Source organism: Battus philenor, unplaced genomic scaffold, assembly GCF_028537555.1.
Source record: "Battus philenor isolate CCGP_79_NKW_IND1 unplaced genomic scaffold, ilBatPhil1.0.hap1 SCAF_21, whole genome shotgun sequence".
NCBI classification, from domain to species: domain Eukaryota; kingdom Metazoa; phylum Arthropoda; class Insecta; order Lepidoptera; family Papilionidae; genus Battus; species Battus philenor.
In genome coordinates, this window is record NW_027181684.1 from 3204758 (window position 1) to 3226734 (window position 21977).

General features: G+C 34.9%; 1 protein-coding gene across 1 annotated transcript in view; it reads right to left on the reverse strand.

The window, feature by feature from the left end:
• Positions 1–2247: 2247 nt before the first annotated feature.
• The window catches only part of LOC137923274 (organic cation transporter protein-like), a 36116-nt gene continuing 16386 nt past the window's right edge, over positions 2248–21977 (reverse strand). Inside the window, exons 2-6 of the mRNA XM_068766473.1 lie at positions 19817–20030; positions 15124–15379; positions 12708–13352; positions 5370–5551; positions 2248–3217 (exon numbers count right to left, since the gene is read on the reverse strand). Coding sequence (XP_068622574.1) covers positions 3053–3217; positions 5370–5551; positions 12708–13352; positions 15124–15379; positions 19817–20030 — 1462 coding nt within the window. The 3' untranslated portion in view covers positions 2248–3052. The remainder of the gene's footprint in view (positions 3218–5369; positions 5552–12707; positions 13353–15123; positions 15380–19816; positions 20031–21977) is intronic.

Below are 21977 nucleotides of genomic sequence, written 5' to 3' on the forward strand. Positions count from 1 at the left end.
TTTCATTTATAAACAAAAATACAGGATGTATGTAAATCGCTTGTATTATTATTAAAGCCTCAAAATTAAGTTGACAGTAATGAATCGCGGTAAAGAAGTAAGCAAATGACGTTCGACACAAATGACTGCATTAGGATACATGCATTTGTACTGACTGTTTATTATATTAAAACGAGCATTATTTATACGATTTTTTTCATGCCATATTAATAATCAAACTAGTTTTAATGTAGTAATTGATAATTGCAATTAAATCGGAACATATTTGGAACGTCGGATCCTGGCTATCGAGACATATATAAGCGTATATTGAAACAAAAGTTGACTTGATAACTGAAAAAAGTCAACATGAAAATACCGTCATTTTTAGACCGGACTTACACTACTGACTAAATGGCATTTGCAGATTAAGCTTTATTAAGGTGGCAGGGAGCTAAGTGCACCTAGCCTACCTCTTTAAAGTACGACTTGTCTGGTACATATTTCTATTTTACTGGATTGGAACCTCGCTCTCGATTAGAGAGAAGAAAGTTCAAGTATCAAGACTATGAAAGAATGATTATACGATTTGTAACCTTTGATTATTTCCTATTTTTAAGCAAAGATTTACATGACACGTTTTATTTAGCACATAAAACATACTTTTAATTTGTTAACCTACTATTTTAGATTGTTTATTTATATCTTCTGTATATACTCATATTTTGTACTGTTTTATCTATGCAATTGCTTATTAGTAAAGATGGAATCACATATTTGATCACAATAATGATTTATAATAATAGTACCCTAGTTCAATTTAGGCTTTTCTGAAATCTGGAGGCATTTGGAAGCTGTTAACGCCTTTTTTTAAAGAATGTCATCATAGAGGAGCTCAACTTGGTAGTTTTTATCAATATGGCGAAATTAATTTGGTGGGAAATCTTATAGATACCTTTGGAATGCACGATTATGTGGAACCTGAGTGGTCATTTTTATCGTATTTAAAAGAGCACAAGGGTAAAACGGCTCAAGGGCAACACGCCTGTGCCTGTCGGTACTGTGTGGTTAATTCAGATTTGTGGGCAGCTGTACACGGTTTTACAATACACTTCCTTATAACTACACTGAATTATCAATTTTTAAATTTGCTGTTAATGATTTTTAATTGATAAGGCTTGGAAATGAATTTTTCTAACCACTGTATAAAGGATGTTGTGACAATAATTAGATTCAGGTTCTTCCCAAATTTCTAATGGCTCCAGTTAATGGAGGCGGCTTCTCTTACATCTCTTGTCTTACACAGGGCTATTTTTCTTAATAAGTTTTTCGCTTAAATTCCATGCTAGCATTTTGTCCTTTTCAATACATTTCACACATCTTTTCTTATATTCGTCATTCCTTTTCACACTTTATTTTACTCTCTTACATCACCTACCCTAATTTTTCACCTCCTGAACGTTGCTTTTTACAATTTTATTTTTATATTTTCTTTTGTTTATATTTGCATTCCAGTTTTTACTTCACATTTTTAGCTTAAAGCTCTTAGCTTTAAAGATATTATAATGGAGCTCGAGTTGATTGTAGATTTTCTACCAAATAGAACTTTGTGTAAGTAAATCTTATTGGATATTATAATGAATAAATATCACAATATATTTGTTTTATACTTATTATATTTTGACATAAATACATTAAAAATAAGTTACATTGTGCATTATATACAGTTGTGTTATAATACAATAAGAAAAGTGATGATCTTATTTACGATATCACATTATATAGATCAGGGGTGGCCAACCTGCGACTCGAGCTGTGACACATGCTACTCATTGAAGGATTATATCAGGCTCGCGATAAATCTAACCGAGTTCATTTTTCATTTTTGTTCTATTATATTTAAAAAAAAAGATTAATATCGTTTCATACATGTCTTAAAACTTGATTTAAATGATTGTAACATTTAATTTCAATTTATATTTCGTACTTTTGGAAAAGGAATTTAAAATTCAAAAAAAACTTTTTATAAATACGTATTTATTTACGACTCACAACAAATTTGAAATTTTAAAAAACGGCTCGGACTGTCAAAGTTCTTGGCCACTCCTGTTACAGACGATTATATAGTACAAAGTTTATATATATATCTTTATATATATATTTTACTAGAATATGTACAATTATATAGAAAATTCAGATTTGTTTGTCTACAGTAAATGCAACAATTATAAAATAATTTCACAGCATTTTACAGAATGACGTCAAAAATTAAATATAAAAGATTGTTTTGTATCTTATAATATATCTTCTGTTGTGATGTAAATACGTTTTATATATAATAAATTGTGCAGTATTTTTAAGTGAAGAGGATTTGTTTATATATTTATATAAGTAATGTGCTAACTTCCATAAAATAAATCACTAATTCTTTAACAATAGTTCATAGTCTTAATGAAGTCGTAGGAATAGAGGGAAAGACGCCAAGAGCGCGATCACCAACCCAATGGGTGTACTTTGTGCGTGGTGAAGAGTCTAACTATAACGGAAGCACTAGGAAAAGCAGGTCATCGAGACCTGTGGAGGCGTGTCGTCAACTCCTTAAAGGCATACCAAGAAGGGGCGATTTCCAGCAATCAAGAAAATATACCAAGAAAAAGGCCACGGTAGACAATATCGGCATTAAATCCGACGTATTTACTCGTCAACAAATTCTAACTTAACCGCTAATGACCATAAGGACAGGGTAATTCATGCCGATTATAAATACAGTGGTATAGTAGCTTACATTTGGTTTGGCACATCGTAAAATGCCGTAGATATTAGGCTTGGTTCGGTTTTGTAAATCGTTCGAATTTAACGCACCAGTGTATCTACACCTTAGTAATTGTTATATATAGATAACGATGATCTTCACCGTAGAGTTCTGCTTGATGTGCCGAATCACATGCCGGGTACAAAAACAGTTTATTTCAGTTTAGTTATGAGAAGTTAAATTTTTATTACCTGATACATTGAGAAAAATCACAGCCGGATATGTATTTGTGCAAATATATAGTTATACATAATTGTATGGTTATATGCATCCTTTATCGCTTCTTCGCTGGGACAGTCTCTCTGCTTCTTCAATTGTGTCAGGTAGAGGAACGTTGATTGTCTCCGGTAGGGTGAATACCAGAGCGCTGGCCACTAAGGATAGACTGCCGAAGAATATTGCTGGCAGGTTGTCATAGTATAATGCCTGTAACAAAAACATATCCAGAAAACATTGTCGTAAATACTTTAAAATTAAAATCGAAATATTCTTAATTTGAATTTGCTATTACAAGCGTTTTAGAACTGTCAATATACATAAAACGTCGGCATTGCTATCTTTACTAAACTAGTGTATAAACGTTCTTTGTATTTTAAATCTGAAACATAACTAACAAAAAAAAAAAAGAAAAACAATACTAAAAGAAAAAATAGCTGATGTATCCAATAAGGTAGTTTGTAGCAGCCCGAGGCGAAGCGCCTGAGGGAGATCTCGGGCAATATAGTGCTACGTAATAACGGCTGCAAGCCTGCGCGCTAGAATACTCTATTACTTCAACCATATTGCACGAAAGGGCTAGGATAATCAGAAGCTAATAGTTGCCGGCAACAGAGGGTAAAAAGGCCATTGGACGATCACCTACACCTTGGACTAACCCAATTTCAAAAACATGCGAAACAAAAGTGCACGGCTCCTTAAAAGTTCACAAAATAGAACAGCCTGAAAAAAGATGGTTGCAGAAATTGAGGTGATGGTCATGACCCGCAGTCATGAGAGAGCGACGAAGAGAAAAAAAACAACTGTACCATAGCACGGGAAATCGCAGATCTGTGGGGGGTCGGGAGCCTAATTGGGAGGGAACGGAGCAGATACTTCACCCTGTCTCACCTGGGTGAGCTGGGGAGCCTGGGTGTAAGTATGTATGTGCAGCGAATAATCCGAATGCGTCACCTAGGCCTTGATATGGAAGTTGTAAGAGAGTGTGTTATAACCTTCTCCTATGTTCAGGTTACCGACTGCGGATGATCTCCAAAGTGTTGGCCACCATCTGTTCTATCACACGATTTTGTCTTAATGTGGATTAATGGGTAACCTAGTATATTTACATTAAGATAGTACATGACCTTGAATCTTGGTTTCTTACTCTGGACCTCATTGACGGGCTCACAGATCCTTAACGAGCTATGGAGCGGGATTTGTTTACGAAATCGAATTATGAATCAAGCCCTCCGTAGAAAACGAAAATAACCAACATAGCCGGGTGAATTGGCAAATGGAAGTGACAGTGGGTAGACCACATAACAGATGACCGATGAAGCCTTAAGGTTCTAGTGTGACAAGCGTAGCGTACGACATCCACTTACAAAGTGGACATGCGACCTTGGCAAAGTCATCGGAAGACGATAGATACAGGCTGCTTCTAGCCTTTTTGGACAATATTTTTGTTCACATCCGTCCAATTATTATTTACAATTGTAACATGAAAAATTAACAATAATAAATTTATTGTTTAATTGCACACGATATATTTAAAAATTATTCATACACTAACACGGCAACGCCGAACGTATTATTTGATTAGATCTTATACAAAAATAGCTGCTATTTTTTTAACACAGCAAACAATGTGTATCGGATTAAAAATGTTTATTCATTAACCGTCATAAATCAAAGCGGCTAAGTAAGAAACACGCTGGAAAGGTAATTTATAATATACCTTTAAAAATCGTAAGGAACGTTTATTTTTAGCTATTAATATTATATAGCACTGCTATAAGCTATTAGCTGCTTAGTGATTAAGAACTGCAGCTTATGATCGTTCAATACTCAACAGACGCGCACGCTGAATAAATTATAGCAAGTTTCTCTTGGTTGATTATAATGACGTTTGAACTCACAGGACGATTGTTTTTGGGGATGCGTGTATATTATAATAAATTATTGTATTATACATCCTATTTAAAAATGATTTCTGCAATAATAAATCTCTATATTATAGTAGGAAAAAAAGGTTTTCAAAATTAGAATTAGTACATATTAAAATTAATTACTTTTTACTACCCGTACCTGCAGACTTTGTATTGCTAGAAGTTATTTATCTGTCGTATTCCACTATAAAAAAATATTGTAATGTTTTTCAGAGTGAATGCTTTATGAAGGATAATTCGAAATAGGAGCTAGGGTTTACGCTAGGGACTTTATGTGCCTTTTCCTCCTTTGCTTGAGGTCTGGTAAAGCTGTTAATGGGAATAGACAAACAATGTTCAGATCAATACGTAGGACCTCCACCGTTGTCAGAAGTTACATTAATATCTGTAAACGGTTGTAAAATAATTTAAAATAATGAACCAGTTCTTACCAGTAATGGCGTCAAAGGTGCCAGAGTTGACCCAACTCGGCCCAGAGCTGAACACACCGCTAGCAACGACTGCCGGACGCTCGTTGGAAACACCTCCGACACATAGATATACACAGAGCTGTACGACACTGTGATTGAGAATTTCCCGGATAGGTAGAACATCAGGGATAACCACTTTTGATCTGGTGAGAAAGATTTATTTATTAAAAAAGCACGTCATCATTATAAACACATTATATATCCTGATTCATCAACATCACATCATCCGGTAGACATCCATGGCACGGCATGGAACTCTTCCAAATATAGCAACGCTAATGTGAGGGCGCTACCTTAGCCGCATATCATGGTCGCTCCTCGAGAGACTTACGGATCTAATAGCGGCTGTAACAAGAGTGATGTGTCCTGTTCACTGCCTCGTCATTGATCTAGGTTCTTCTGCGATCTCGCAGTGAAGTTCCCAGCGTATTCTTCTCCATTGCTCTCTGAGCGAATTTGTGAACGTCTTAGATGCGTAAGCCATCACCGCCAAAATAAACGAGTCAAAGAACTTCGTCTTCGAACATTGCTATGCATATCCTAATTAAAATTTGTACGAGTTTCAATCGCAAATTGTAACTTGTACTTTTTAGGTGACGGCATGAGGAAATACAAAATTAATAGTCAGAGATACTTGGAGAGTGGTTTATTTATTTCGTACTAGTTATATATACAAACAATCGGAAGATCTCCTTTGCGTGATCTTTTCAAATAAGCACAATGTGCGGTTTTTATACTAAATTCCGAGAGTAGAAATTTCACCTAAGCGTCCAAAAAGGAAGTCAGTCAACAATAGGTCCTACAGCTATGTTTACCTATAAAGGAAGGAATCAATGTCAAAATACACTGAATGCTAACCAACGGGTACTGTATTGTTTCGAAGAAGTTAATACCGTTAGCCCTAAGGCTTTTACAGTTTGATCTGACATGAGTTGACGCAGGACAAAGGTCCGTGAACTGTACTAAAAATTAAAGCATCGTGTTTCTGAGCCTACATGTAGTCGGCATCTTGCAAACGATAGCGTGATGTTAAATGCAATCCGCGCCATCTAGTGCAGAATATTGGAACTTATATCTGTTTTGCTTGCATTCTTTAGTTACAAATTAAATGGGCACGAACTATTATTTTAAAACAAATATTTTCCTTAGTTTAGAAGGCATGGGTATATTTTTATCGTAAATATATATTTTGAGTATTATAAATATAATGATTATAATGTAAGCCAATAATTATAAAATAAATGTTTTATTAAACTTTGCGAAATGTAAAAATAAAAGTATATCTCGTGGGGATAAATCACTACATTAAGAAAACATTATATGAATAAATGAATGAAGGCGGATATCGATTTTAAAATTGACTAATACTCTACTCGATGTTTTAGAATTGGCAAACGTTGTAATTTTAGATTTTTATTTATGAAACATATATGATGAAGAAGTAGAGATTTTTTTATTAAAAAATTTTGGCGGTTTATCAAAAAAAATATAGTATATGCAGTTTTCATTAGAAAACTCCATATGATAGTAAAACTGGCCATTACTATTACGGCTATCAATACTTTTTAGTGTTTATTAAAAGCGTTTAAAGGATGGATGTATTAATCTTTTGACAGTAAATGAGTTTTGAAAATTTCACACCTTTTTCCAATAAACCTTAATAAAACGACAGTTTTACAATATAGTATGTTACATTATTTTATTTTATCTCTTCAAATGCGATAGACAACTTCTAGCACCACAGAGTCTATAGGCATATTAGTAAACAACAATTATATTTGATTTGTTGTCATCATTTATATTGATATTTAAATAGGATGTACTATTTTATAGTTAACAGCAAATGAGCTATACTCTTGTCCCTTTAAAACTTTTACAGATATAATAGATCATCCTGTATGTGTATACTTGTGTCTTGAACATGGGAGTCAATCAGAAACCAATTTTCTTTTTTTTTTTAAAAGCATTCAAATGTTAATAATTAAGTAAAATTTGCATATATATTGTAATTAAAAATAACACGCTCGCGTCTCTTACCGATTATTGCGTTATACCACGTGGCGGACCCCTTCCTCGTACTCATATTGGAGGCGCAATAAAAATAATTATAAAAGATAACTAAAAACCAATAGTTCGCCAAAGAAGTTGGAACGTTGAAGCGCAGTATAGTCTCGTTAACATAACGTTTCGCGCGATGCCGGCTTCGTAGTGGTTCATAAAAGTTGGTCATAAACATCTCGCGCCGACGCGAGACCGGCACCTCACTGTACACCCTGCGTCTAGTGCCGGCGCGAGGCAGACAGCTAAGTTGTTAAAATGATCAATGAACTACTGCCAGTTATTGGTCTGATGCAGTTTAAAAGAAAAATAAACATTTCAGAATGATCGATTCGTAAATATTGATTGGAAATAGGACTCTGTGTGGAAATTGACTCTGTGTTTGGCGCTAATCGGTGTAACATAGCTCCTGAAGGTGCCCCGTGGAGGGGCGAAACACACGTTGAGTAATTTGGCGGTGGCGGTTGTGTGATTCGCATTGTTTGCCGCATACGCATTTATCAGCGAGCTGGCGGGCGGTGCACTTTGTTGCACGACTACCACTGCATATGCGGAAGTGGCTAAATAATGGTCCTTTTCTTGCTTGGAAATAGGAGTTTTAAATCTTTTTCTTGACGAATGTGCTGTATATATAAGTAGATTTATCATGATTGATAAATAATTTCCGCCGGCTGTACAATAAAGTCGATTTAATATTATTTCATAAATTTCTGTCCGTTCGTTAAACAATGAACGCTACGCAAACAAGCGCTTTTAATTCTAACGACGAAGTCCAAGTCGAGGTGTCGACAAATTGGGATCGACGGGCACCGAACCTGTTTACCTTTCGCTATAATTAGATTGTTTAACTGCCAAGTTGAAACTTGTTACTGTTTTAGATTAGTGGCGAACGTAATCTAAAATTCGTGCTTTATTATTCAACGATTTTGTTTAGTTTAACTGAGTAGTTAACGGGAGTTTACCAATATACTATTATTTCTATTCTCTTTCTCTTCTTTGGTTTTTATAGGTCCTAAAATTGGACAGATTTTGTGCCCTGTGTTGTTGGAAAACATTGGATGCGTGTCGATTCCAACAGGTTCTATTAGGAAACTATAAGAAAGGTTAAGTCCAATTGGTCGTGCCAAAGTTGATATTTATTTATTTATTACACCAGCAGTACACAAAGTTAAAAGTACAATAAAAGTTAGGATATAAATAATAGTTCTGTTATGTTTTCCTTTACAGGTGACACGACATTAAAAATTTACTTTACACAAAATTGTAGAAAGAAAGAACAGAGCACATCAAATCAAAAGTGAGAGAAAAGCGCTGATCGCACGCAATTTTTTATAGGAATATCGCTGCTATCCAAATAGCATTTGCAGATTCAGCAGGTATGAGGTGGCAGTAGCAGAAGCTCAAGAGCACATGAGGAAGCCCCGGCTCGATCTGATATTACTATTTTACCTGATTGAAAGGCCGCTGAGCTCTTAGATCGTTTCAGTGAACGTTACATGGAGTGACTAAGTTCAAGGGCTCTCACGGGGGACCTCGTTTGGGCTGTGACTCGTCGATAATAATTGCTTAGTATTCCGACACAAGGGCGCCCGAGTGGGCCGAACTTCCGCTTGGCCAATTGCTATTGTTTGGCTAATATCAATGCTACCATTTCGGAAAGCGCTGGGAGAAGTGGCGGAAGAAACGCTACCAACTCTTCTATCTAGTATGTGTTTAGACACCAAAAGAGATTTTAATTTGAAAATGTTTCATCCGGCGCAAAATATTCAAAGCTGTGTGCTTAAAAAAATACTCAAAATTAAATATTTGATACAGTCAATTATCAAGATGGTTTCTATAGACTCTAAGAGTCACGGAAGATATCGATGGTCATGACGACGTGTTTTGATAAAATTATTTATATTACTAAAACATTTCAAAATTAGATATAGTTTGTGTCATGTGTCGTCGGTAGAAGCTGGATGCAGGCAGTTTCCAACCAGTCCTATGTGAAATCTATGACAAAGTCTACGTCTAGCAGTGGATGTCAAATGATGGTAAAACATTATAAATATATACTAACTGGTTAGGTTAGGTTAGGTAAGGTTAGGTTAGGTTAGAGACCTCCCTATAGGTGGACCGACGATATAGTCAAAGTCGCAAGAAACCAATGGATGCGTCCCTGAGTCTCACGCAAGACCGGTAATCATGGCTACGTTTGGGCAATGATTTGCCTTGTTGTGGGCGTCGATTAGCTCACATGATAACATTAGGGGGACTGGAAAGTAATATCGCTTTTTAAGTGTTCTTAAGTTTTTATTTCTAATCAACAATATATTCGCATTCGTTATCAACGACCTTTTGCCACCTAGTATACAAATATTCAATTCCAGAGCGTTAAAAATCAATCGGTTTTTCTGTAAAATATGTCGAAAGAAACGTCATTACTTTCCGGTTCCCCTAATATGAGTGAATATTAATGAGTTTGTGTGTGCGCGTGTGTGTGTTTGTGTGAAAAGGGTTTAATTATAGTACGTATGTGGAAATTTGGTTTTGATGAAGAGAGACGGTTATATTTTCTATTTCCTTGTATTCGGGATTATGAAGTGCATTTCTGATATAAGTTTATGCGTCCTTAACTTGTATAGTTAACTAGGTTGGAACAGCGTGAGTACAACTATGTAGGGGTACATTAACCACTGACTGTTCAAGTACATTTCTTTCACGATATTTATAGCAGAAGTGATGGTAAAAAATTTTTTAAGCGCTCATTAATAACTGTTTGTTCTGATGAAAGATTAAAACAACATAGTACTTTAAGATAAGATTGTGATATGTAATAGTTGATAGCTTTGAACTATTGCTAATATGATTCTAATAATAGAGACGATATCATTGAACCTTCCTTATCTTTCAAACTTCTATTGCGATTGACAGAGTGCGGAGTTCAATGATTGTGGATATTAGATATATATCCTATGACAAGGCATATAGTGAAATAAACCAATAAAAAATATAAAAATAGTACACTATTGACGAACTTTTGTCCATTTTTTAAGAAATTCACTATTTAGCTACTCGTAATAAAATCTGGGTAGGATTAATTTATTATTGAAGGCGATAGCAAGAATTAATAGAAATTCTACAAAAGCGCTAATCAGTTGCAACGAGATGTAGAAGAGTATATGGCATTTTTAGGTTGCGCGGGTATAAAAAGGCCTCTGTTAAGGTTACGTAGCTCGTGGAATTCCTGGGAAGCCTCAGCTAGAGCTGATATACCTCAAAAGGCTGCAAAGCTATTAAATCGCTTAGGAGGTCGCCCCATTAGATGAACCTCAACATGTTTAGTTGCCATTGCCTGTTTTAATGCCACTTAGGAATGCATTAGGGTTGGGAGACACAGTGAGGAAAGATACTTCATCAAAGATCGAAAATCTAGAAGATCTAGAATGATCAGGGGTTGGCGACCCCTGTGAAACACTAGCCGGCCTCGATTCCGACGAGGCGGATTGGTTTTCGGACCGCTGTAACAACCGTCTATTATTCGCTACACGGCCGAGCGATTTGACTAAATTATACAAAGCTGGTTTAACAGACGCACTCGTTGTCAAAAATTACGCAATATTTGTTTCTTACTCTGATTGCAATACTGAATGATAAACAAAATGAAAATACACACGAAGAAACGAATAACTAATTTTCATAACAAATTTTATTAGATTTTTATTAAAATTTAGAATTTTATACCAAAATAGAAGATATTTCGAGTTCAACATTACAAGCATTGAGTAACGGAAATTTTATAGGTGAGGTTTTTGATTCCTCGGGGGTGCGGACAGGGTTTAAATCATTTTTTACATTTTTTCATAATTGCTCCACTTCCTTTCCTCACAAATTCTTACTATCTTTACATCCCTCATAAAACCTTTCATTCTTCACGTTTTGATCACCTTTCACACATCGCCTTACTTTCCTCATCTACATTCCTGATTACCTATGCTTCTTATATGACAGTGATTAATAACTATTTAATGGAATCAGGCGTTACCTCGCGGAAGTCCATCCTAAGTAAGGACATCCTAACTAAGGACCAATATTTAGCCACTTCCGCACATGCAGTGGTAGTCGTGCAATGAAGTGCACCGCTCGCCAGCCCGCTGATAAATGCGTATGCGGCAAACAATGCGAGTCACACAACCGCCACCGCCAAATTACTCAACACGTGTTTCACTCTGTTGCTGTGTGCCAAACACAGAGTCACTAACGCCAAGCACTAATTGGTGTAACATAACTCCTGAAGATGCCCCGTGGAGGGAAGATGCGCGTCGGTTGCTTTGACATTGCCAACATTACTACAACTCCTAAAAGCCTAGCGCAGCAAGAACGCAACGCTGCTATCTAGAATAATTGATGGTTGGCGACAACTGTGATACACATTTGAGTAACGATATAATATTACTTAAATTTATTTTTGTTTATAAGTAAATGTTTTATGTATCTATATCTACGAATGTTGTCGTCTTTATTTTGACCCTACCTCGACAATACGCTTTACTACCCAGTACAAAGGCAAACCGGGTGAATTGCCCTCTGGCGTTATGTCCTTTATTTTGTACTTATTTGTACGAAAAAGTTTTGGCATAAACAACAAAGATAACCTTTAGTAATTATGTTGTATACAGGATGATTGGGTATTAAGGCATGGAATGAACGTATGAGCTATACGTAACTCTTGTAATGATTATATTTGTGATTAATCAATGTATATACATCTTATTCAAAAGAATTTGCATATTAAATTTTAATATTGTACATATATCGACAGGCCAATAAATTCTAGCAGAGTATGCACTGTTAGAAATTATTTGCTTGTCGCATTTATTATCGTCTTCGTATTAGACAATAGACGCTCACAACAAGGCATAGACCTCTTTGTGGATCACCACTACAACCGGTCTTGCGCTGCTCGCGTCCAGCGACTTCCCGCGACTTCCCACGACTTCCCGCGACTTCTCACGACTTCCAGAGACTTCCCACGACTTCCAGCGACTTCCCGTGACCTTAACTATGTCGTCGGGCTACCTAACACATATCCACGCCGCGTCTGTTGCAATACCAATAGAAAAACGTACCTACCAACCTATAGTGATTTTTTCTAAAGAGAGAGCTATCTTTGTATATATTTATGACATAATAAAACTTAAGTACGTGAATACGACAATTGACTATAATATAAATTAATAAATAAAAACTTTTACGTACCTTTAGGAAGTAAAGACAGACTGATGCAGAGACAAGCACTCAACACGTACGTTATGATGAGAGTCCTTTTTCTACCGAATTTGTCCAACACAAACAGACACACAAAGTTCGCTGGTATCTCAACGAAAGCAACCAACATGAAGTTCACATATTTATTCCCGGCCAACGAAACCGAATTTATCGATAGACCATAATAAACGAACGTACATGTGATCCATAGAAACGAACACACAAGCACTCTATTTCTAATTATACTTGATTTTAACACGCGCATAAATGTTGATTCGTTCTTCACTGCCGGTTCTTCTTGCGTCTCTTTTTTGTTTGTTTCGTCTACTTTGCTTAATTCGTAGAGTGGAGATAGAGAATCATCTGAGAAGTCTACTTTGTTCATCTTTATCGCTTTCTTCAGTATTTTAACCGCTTCGTTGTGGCGTTTTTTACTTAGCAACCAACGGACGCTCTCGTTTAGAATCCACAAATACGAGATAACGATAATCGCTGGTGCATAGATAATGCGTAGAAGATACCTCCAGTTTTGCAGCCACCAGGAAAGGCCGGCAAGAGACATCAATCCAAGAACGTAGACTGCGTTTATAAGAGTATTTCCGAAAACTCTACCCTTTGGCCCGACAAGTTCCATTGCTAAAAACGAAAATATTGACTTAAGTATTTTTATAATTTTTAAGGCAGTTTTTAAACAAATTATTTTAACCAAAGTTTTTGGTTTCTATGGGTACAAAGACATGACTTAGTTCCAGCAGGACAAACTTACTTATTACTTACTTCTAGTCTACAGTCTACAGTCTTACGAGAAACGTTCTCAAGAAAAGTAATATCGAAGAGGGGTGATTACAGTACCCCACTATGAAGTCAAGGTTTGTTAGCATGCATTTGTTTGGGGACATCTCAAGAGGAGCGTCTTCTGTACTCTATTAAAACACTTGTTGAAATGAAGCAAAATATTCAAGAAGAAATGGCGATTGGTCCAACAACTCAGACTGGCAGGTGTGTTTTTGAAAACCTTTAGCGTTGTTTGGAAAAAGAATTTTCCTGAAGAGCAGGAGAACATTGACGAGACAATTTTTAAAAAATATATATATTATTTCTTTTGTTTAATAAAACATATAAGCATATTAGTCAAAGCACATGTATTTTTTATATTTTTTTCAAAAGTGAACGTTATTATGGCCTTTAGTTTATCTATAGAAATAAACAAAGTTGGAGTGTCTGTATATATATATAATAATCGCTTTTTACTACATGCACACTAATATGCCTATGGCACATATACCAAATTCTTTTTTTAATTTTTATCTTTGTCTCTCTGTTTGTTCTAGCTAATCTCTGAAATGGGCGGATCGATTTTGACGGGACTTTACTGGGAGATAGCTAGTGTAATAAGAAGTAACTTGATGCTTTACTTTATTTTAGAAAAAATCTAAAACGTAAAGAAAATAAATATTTTTTGTTAAACTTCTCTCAAACGAAGTCCCAGGCACAGTTAGTATCAAATGATTTTAGATACAAAAAGGATGCCTTGAATTTATAATTTTACTTTTTTAAAGATTTGTACAAATATTATAATAGGATTCAATGCGAAAAGATTACATAAATCCGGGTACAACTTATATTTAATCACGGGATTATTCTGTTCGCAGGTAAACAAAAAAAATCTTTACATTTATTTGGAGGGTACTCCGTAAATATTTACAGTGATGAACGATTATGTAATAAAATCGCCACCTACCTTCGAAAAAGGTATTTTATAAAATCGTCGTCTAAAATTTTGCGAAGCACAAGGACAATGGGCCCGAGTAAACACTAACAATTACTTTGTCGCAGGGATAATTAATGAGGTCCCTTTGTTGGGCGACGTAATTAGAGAAAAGATTTGGACCGTCGGTAAACCTCGCAGATTGAACGGGGCCCGGTTTGCGTTTGACACGTGCGTTACCTGGATAGTAATTATTGACCTTTTATTTATATTACGTGTCTAAACATCTGTTTAGTCCCATAATATAACATTGATTAACTAACTTGGTATCAAAATTTCATACTAAAACTTGTGAGTAGAGCTAGAATTTTAGTTTTATATCTATTTTATTTTGTGTCTAATATTCATGCTACATTTTCGCCTTAAATCAACAGTTATAACAATTTATTTTAAAATATTAACAATTAGCAAGGCGCTAAAGTTTATCGTCCTACAAACTGAACAGGTAAAATCAGTTTTATCGTCATCATCAACATTTCCAAAGGTGGTCATATACGTCAAAGGTTCCTCTTATTGATTTTCAATAGAGTCGGTTTTACGGATGTTTTTAGGATTTTAGTAAGGTCTTTTTTTCATCTTATAAGAGGACGTCTTACTGGGCATCAGATTTTAATACTAATAAATCCAAATCAGACTTACCAAGAACAAAAGCCGTACTATACGCTCCAGCTCCTAAGCCTGCCTCCAAAAATTCAAAAGCAAGCATCATGGTGTAATTAGTGGAGAATGATCTGATGAGACCAAACACACCGTTCATCAGTGATGCTATTGCCAAGGCGACCTTCCTCCCGTACCTGTCAGAGATGATTCCAGTCAGCGGCAACGAGAGAAACAGACCGGAGTTGTGCATAGTGCCTATGAGAGTTCTCTTCCAATTTTGACAACCAAGATTGAACTGTAAAGAGAATTGCAATTTAAATATAGAGATATCGGTGATAAAAACAGATTGATGCTATACCTGTATACAATCTGAAATCTATTCAGTTTATATGAAACCATCACCATCAAGTCAGTAAATAGACGCCCTTTACAAGGCATAGGTGTCCCCGTAAGAATTTCCATGACGACCCGTCCTATGCATCTCGAATTCAGTTACTTCCCTTGACCTTTACTATGACGTCGGTCTATCTGGTAGTGGGCCTATGTCACGTCATAATCGCCACTGGAGAATCTTTCGACCCCAACGAAAGGTTACACTAGCTATGTGCTCAATCCCCTGCCACTTTAGATGTGCTATTCTTCGAGGTATTTCGGATTCAATCTGTCAGCAAACATAGCCGTCTCCATTGGATCTCTGGATAGCTTTGAGCCTTTTCATAGGCCCGTCGTAAACGACCACGTATCAGATCTATAAGTTACCACTGCAAACACACACTAGTCTAACAACTTCGTCTTTAGATGAACAAGATGTTTAGGCGACATCGCTGCCTATCCAATTTAGTGTAAAACATACTCTTTCTAAATTAACCAAATCACACCGAGTGCGTAGAATTAAAATATATAAAATTTCAAACATATTTCATGTTTAGATATTACAAATGCAAACGGCAATGAATTTGTATATAAACGCACAATTACAAATAGAGATATAGGAAGTAAACAGAGAATACGATGTTATTGACGGAGTGTTACCCAAAGCTAATAAAGATAGTAAATATCAGACGAGCACTATCGTAAAGAAAGTTAAATTACAACATTGTAGTATAAACTGATATCATAGTCTAATTTACAAAAAATAATTTTTTAAATTTTTGTTTATCATATGAATAGGAGATCATATAAAGGAGATGTCACTAGATGCGGGCAGCGCAGGACTGTTTGTCGTGTCAATCTTCGGAGGTGGCTTTTGCCTTGGATTTTTTTTAGATGGCTCCCGTTATTGGGAGCCTCTCGTACCCCCTATCTGGTGTGGGACAGGACTTTTTGTTTACATTTATTTTATTTTTTCACATACATTTTTTTTATTTTCTTTCTCTTCTTTCATACTTCATATTATCTGTCGTTCATTTCTTTCTTTCCACAATTCCACTATCTTTCTCTTTCGCTCTGTATCGCCTTTCATTCATTCCTCATTACTTTTACATTTTCTTATATTCTATATCACATTTTTTTCTTATATTCTATTATTATTCTATATCACATTATTTTGCTTTTATTTTATCTTTGTGTTATTTGTTTACAATTTTTTACTTTTTTAGTCTTTATTTTTATCTATTGCTTTTTTTTGCCTTTTATTGGGCTTCTATAGGTAGAATATGAGGCTGATGATGTTATTAGTACGTTTCCTTCAAGTCTACGCTTTTCTTTTATACTCGTATAGAGATCTTCCTTAGATTGTCATATTTTTTCGGATATACACCTATTATATATTCTGGATAACGGAAAAGCAACTTTTATGTTTTTATTGTTTCTGACATTTATTTATTCGATTTTTTAGTGATTTTAAAACCAACGGTATTACATACAAATAAAGAATGTTCACTGTAATTTTCCTATACAGGTTGTTTGGTTATTGGTGTAAAAACTAAATGTATAGCTTATTTGTCGACAAAAAGAGAATACGTGTAATCAAATCAACCTGTATAAAACGATCTCTATGAAATATTTTACATTAATTTATCTTTTCTATTGGAATACAATAGACCAATGACTACAAGCAGTACAAAATCTGCAGGCATAGATAGTAAATAATCATTAATATTAACACGTAGTAATCGAATTTTTTGAAACGCTTTTTCTCGCCTTATTATTACGTTATATATTATTTCTGAAGTCATTTATTTTTGGACAATTATTGACAGCAAATTAACTATACATTCACTCCTCTTTAACATCTATAACAAATCAACCCGTATACATATGAATTGTATATTTACAAGTAGAGAAAATAACAGTCATCGTCAAATATTTTTTAGTTCTTTTCCTTGTGATAGTATAATAAAAGCTTGTAATTCTTTGATCTATTTACTTAACGTCATAAAACCTAATAGTTTTGTTCCAAACGTTGATAATATCCACGTGAAAGTCACGCATTCAAAGAAGATAAAACACTTATCTAACATTATTTTTGGACGGTGGCTCGTGTGATTGCACAAGGCATCCACCAGCTTCGGTGATAACTCAAATGATAAACTCTTTGCCAGTCGTTAACCTAAATTTTAAATATCTAGTTGAACAATTATCTCGTTTACAATGCATTCGATAGATCTGAAGTTTAAGTGAAACGTTGATTCTATTTTCAAATTTGGATTTTTAATTTCAGAAACATGTAATAATGCATGAAACAACTGGATCAAAATATCATAATTTAGAAGCATGTCGAAAGATAATTTAGTTTACTATCTATATATACACGAAATTATCACCTTAGTACTAACTCATCATGATATCTGTGGAACCATAAAGGTTTAGAGCGTTTAAATTTGATAGGAGTAGTTCACTTGCCGATAAGAGTTCAGTTAAGAACATATTTTACTAAATACCAACCCCAAGAGCGGTTGAGGTGTTCATAAAAAGGAATATTTTAAAACTATATGTCTACATATAGTAACATACTACATAAGTACGTATAATACATGTCAATAAGATTTTTAGGGTGTTTTAAAAATTACCAAGAATTGATTTTATTAAATTAAATTTAGAGGCATTGCGAGCTACGCGGAGCAGTTGGGGGACAGTGTATTTATTATAGTATATGTTTGTATACGACGTATCAATTTTGTTTATTTCAGAAAAAGATAAGTGTGGATGCCAGATATGTCAGTAAATGATCATTTTATACAAGTTAATTGTTATACAATGTAAAATTAAACATTTATTATTGTGATGTTATTACGTAGTCGCCCCTAGTACTTATATCACTTTTAACGTCCATTCATTTTTGCCGCAGTCGGATCGATATATTCTATAATTACTCGTAATACATTTTTTTCTGCTTTTATTTTATCATCACCTTTGTTAAGTGTATTTTTTTAAAAATTCCGTTATGTAAAATCTAAGCATGTTTGTCCATCTGTTTTTTTGGTGAAAATTTTTTTAAGAAAAAAATGTATTTTCTAAAGTAGATGTAGTCAAATACGTATTTAAAGTGATTCGTAGAGATGCAGTCAGTGTAACACCTATATCTGAGTATAGGAGGCACGCACAGTCTCAAGTGAATGGATTGGATAAGAAAAAAAATAAAACGCACTCCGATACCACTGAAGTAACGAAGGAAATAACAGGAAATAAAATAAAATGAAAAATGGAATAAACCAATAGAAAAAGTATTATACAAGCAACTACACTTAACACCAAATTTCCAACAATTTCATATTGATTTGAGGATACTCATGTATCTAGTGAGAGCAGAAAATAAAATATGTAATGCTAAAATCCAAATATCAATATATAGCATAATTGTATATAATGGTCTCTTCCGAATTATGAAAGGAAAAAACTCACAAGGTGGATAAAAAAATTTGTTAGGGTCATCGGAAGACACTAGATGCTAGACCAGTGATTCCCAAAGTGGTCATATCGACCCCTAGGGGTCTATGACAATCTGCAAGGGCGTCAGCGAAAAAAATTTGGGGCCCACGATAGTGGATCTCAACACATACACTGATAATACCTATTTACTTACATCATACTATCTTATAATATCAAAACATTTACATTATTTATAAAAGTACCTATGAAGTATAAAAATTACTATATATGTTATAAAATTGTGTAAGTTGTAGGATACTTATGTTATTTTATTTATAGTTTATTTAATGTTACGTATATCTTACATAATAGATACAAAATTCTATTTTGAGTAGTTTTAATTTAAATTCAATTAATAAATGTATAAATTAACATGTGTTTTTACTTTAAGTTTTTAACACTAAACTACACTATAGTTAGAAATTTACAGGAAATCAATACCAGGTAAGTAGGGGAACTCTGTGCTAGACGCTTTTTTCTGGCCTTATTGTAAATCTATACTTAGAGAGGCCTAACTGGTGTACGTTTTACGGCGGAAACGATAATCATAAATTGTCAGTCTAGGCCAGTATTTTACAACCTTTTATGTGCGATGCGTCTAAGGCTTTTCAAAATTACGCTCCCCCTATGTAACATACCTATTTTTTTATTTTAAAGCGAAATGGTTAAACTCGTGTCGAGTCTTTCGAATTGCCCCACTTATCAATAATTTTGCTCCCCTGTGGAGTGTGGGTCCCACGTTGGGAAACACTGGTCTAGACGGTGTTTATCATACGAATTATCCATTGAAGTCATTTCGTAAAAGAACTTAGTAAAATTTATTTAGATATTAACATTGTTAATTTTTTATTCAAAGTCTTACGTCTTTAACGGCTGAATCTTCCTCGCTGTAAACATATTTACTGCATTCCTCTATAGAAGTTGTGAAGTCTGACTCTGAGCACGTGTCATTACTGATACTGTGGTTTGTTTTCCGTGCGTACATTTTGCATTTTGACAGTTCATTTTTCTCCCGCGGTATTGCATTCTCCAACCATTCGCTGTGATTGATGCCTTCGCACGGTGTTATTTCGCACCTGTAACAAAAAAAGATTTTTAAGTTAATTTAAGTCATACGTCGTCCATTGCAGCATAAAGAGCTTTTCACAGTTTTCCAGTAAGTCCGGTGGGAAGTGGCCCACATGCGGGCTCTTCCGACGATTACAACAGGATCGTCTGTTCATCTCATGAGGACGTCTTCGTGTTTGTCGGACCATGATCTCAACTGTAAGACGTGCATTTCTCAACGAGCCATGAAGGTTTTGTTGGTATTTTCATCATGAGATTAAACCAGGAATGAAGAGATCCGTAGACGAACGGTAGTAGCATAGCCCAGTGGATTGACAAGCCAGGACACAGCACGGAGAATAGATCACCGGTGATGCTTTAATGTTTTAGAGTGGTAAAGACGGACAGGCATGTACAGCGTAAGAATGCCCACAAGGTAGACCAGACCCTTCATTGAAAATTAACGAAGAAGGCCTATGACCAGCAGTGGATGAAGTATATGATGAGTAATAATTTATTTTATTAATGTCACAAAAAAAGTACTAAGTTTAGCTGAATTAATGACAAATAAGAATTCACTAATGATTTGTAAGTCATTAATTTTGATTATCATTAATAAATTACAAGCAAAAGGCAGCCGACACAATGATACCCTAATGACACGAGACTTCGGTTATGCGAGGCAATGTATTAATAATTAAACACTCAATTACGATCGTGTACATTTTAAAGTACCCTCATCACGAAAACGCTTTATTAGTTATTTCAAATGCAGAAATTAATTATGCGAATCTGTTAGGCGGCGAAATGTTCTGTCGCCTTGCATATTCATTATTTTACAGACGCGTCGGGCAGGCGCGCCGGCGAACTGCGATGCAAGTTTTGTTTCACGAATTGAAATCGCTCAACACAACTTGTTCTCTTCACGAAAACGTTGGTTTAAGTTTTAATGTTTTATTGTTTACAATAATCCAAAGCTTATTTAAGTTGTATGGTGGTTGGTAATAAGTATAAAATTGGTGTAAGTATAGATCGTCGTAGTCGTTTCAGCTGATGGACGCCCACTGCAAGCATAGGCTATCCCCAAAGATCACCAAGATGGCTGGTTTTGTGCTGTACGCATTCAGCTATTATCCGCGATCTTCACTATGTCGCCTGTTTGCCCAGTGTGGGACACCTACCCACGTCACGTCTATCGACTCGAGTCAAGCAATTCTTCGAGTTAAAGATATCTTTGGGGGATATGCTATAATCGCCACGCTTGGCATGCAGAAAACGCCGTTTGCCATTCTCTGAAAACTTGTTTGTGATAATGTATGTCTCATTTATAGTCAATTGAAGTACGCTACACCTTATTTAAATTCAATAGTTTTTAAAATAATATATAACCCATGTATAGTATAATATGAGAGATAGTATATATAGTATATAACTCAAAATAAAATATATTAAAATAATGTTTACCATCTCTTTCTCGAAACTGTACTGCAAGAAGTAATTGGCTTGCCGTTTTGCAATACATAAATAAACTTAACATCCTTCAGAGTGATCACTTGGTATTGAATAATTAAAAATAGTTTATAACTGTTTTTTCTTTTAAAAATTTTTTGACATTTGAGCTATACGCACAATATTACATAACAAAATACTAAGTATCCATAGAGTTTGTTAAGCTTTTAATTAGGTATCGGTTTTAGTTAAAGATGTTAATGACTTTTTGGTAAAAAAATTAGTTGCACAAATTGTAGGAATTTTACTATTTGGATCCGTGCGACTTCTGACTATTCAGCAAACTCAAAAGGTCATACAGGACACGATTGAAGCGGTGAAAACCGAATCGAAGAAGGCCTTGAAGGCTTTGCCGGAAAAATATTATTGCGATTGTTTCAAGGACTGGAAAAAGTGCGTTTTATCGCAAGGGAAATACTTTGAAGGGGATGAAATTGATTTGGAAGAATAAATAAAGTATATTCATT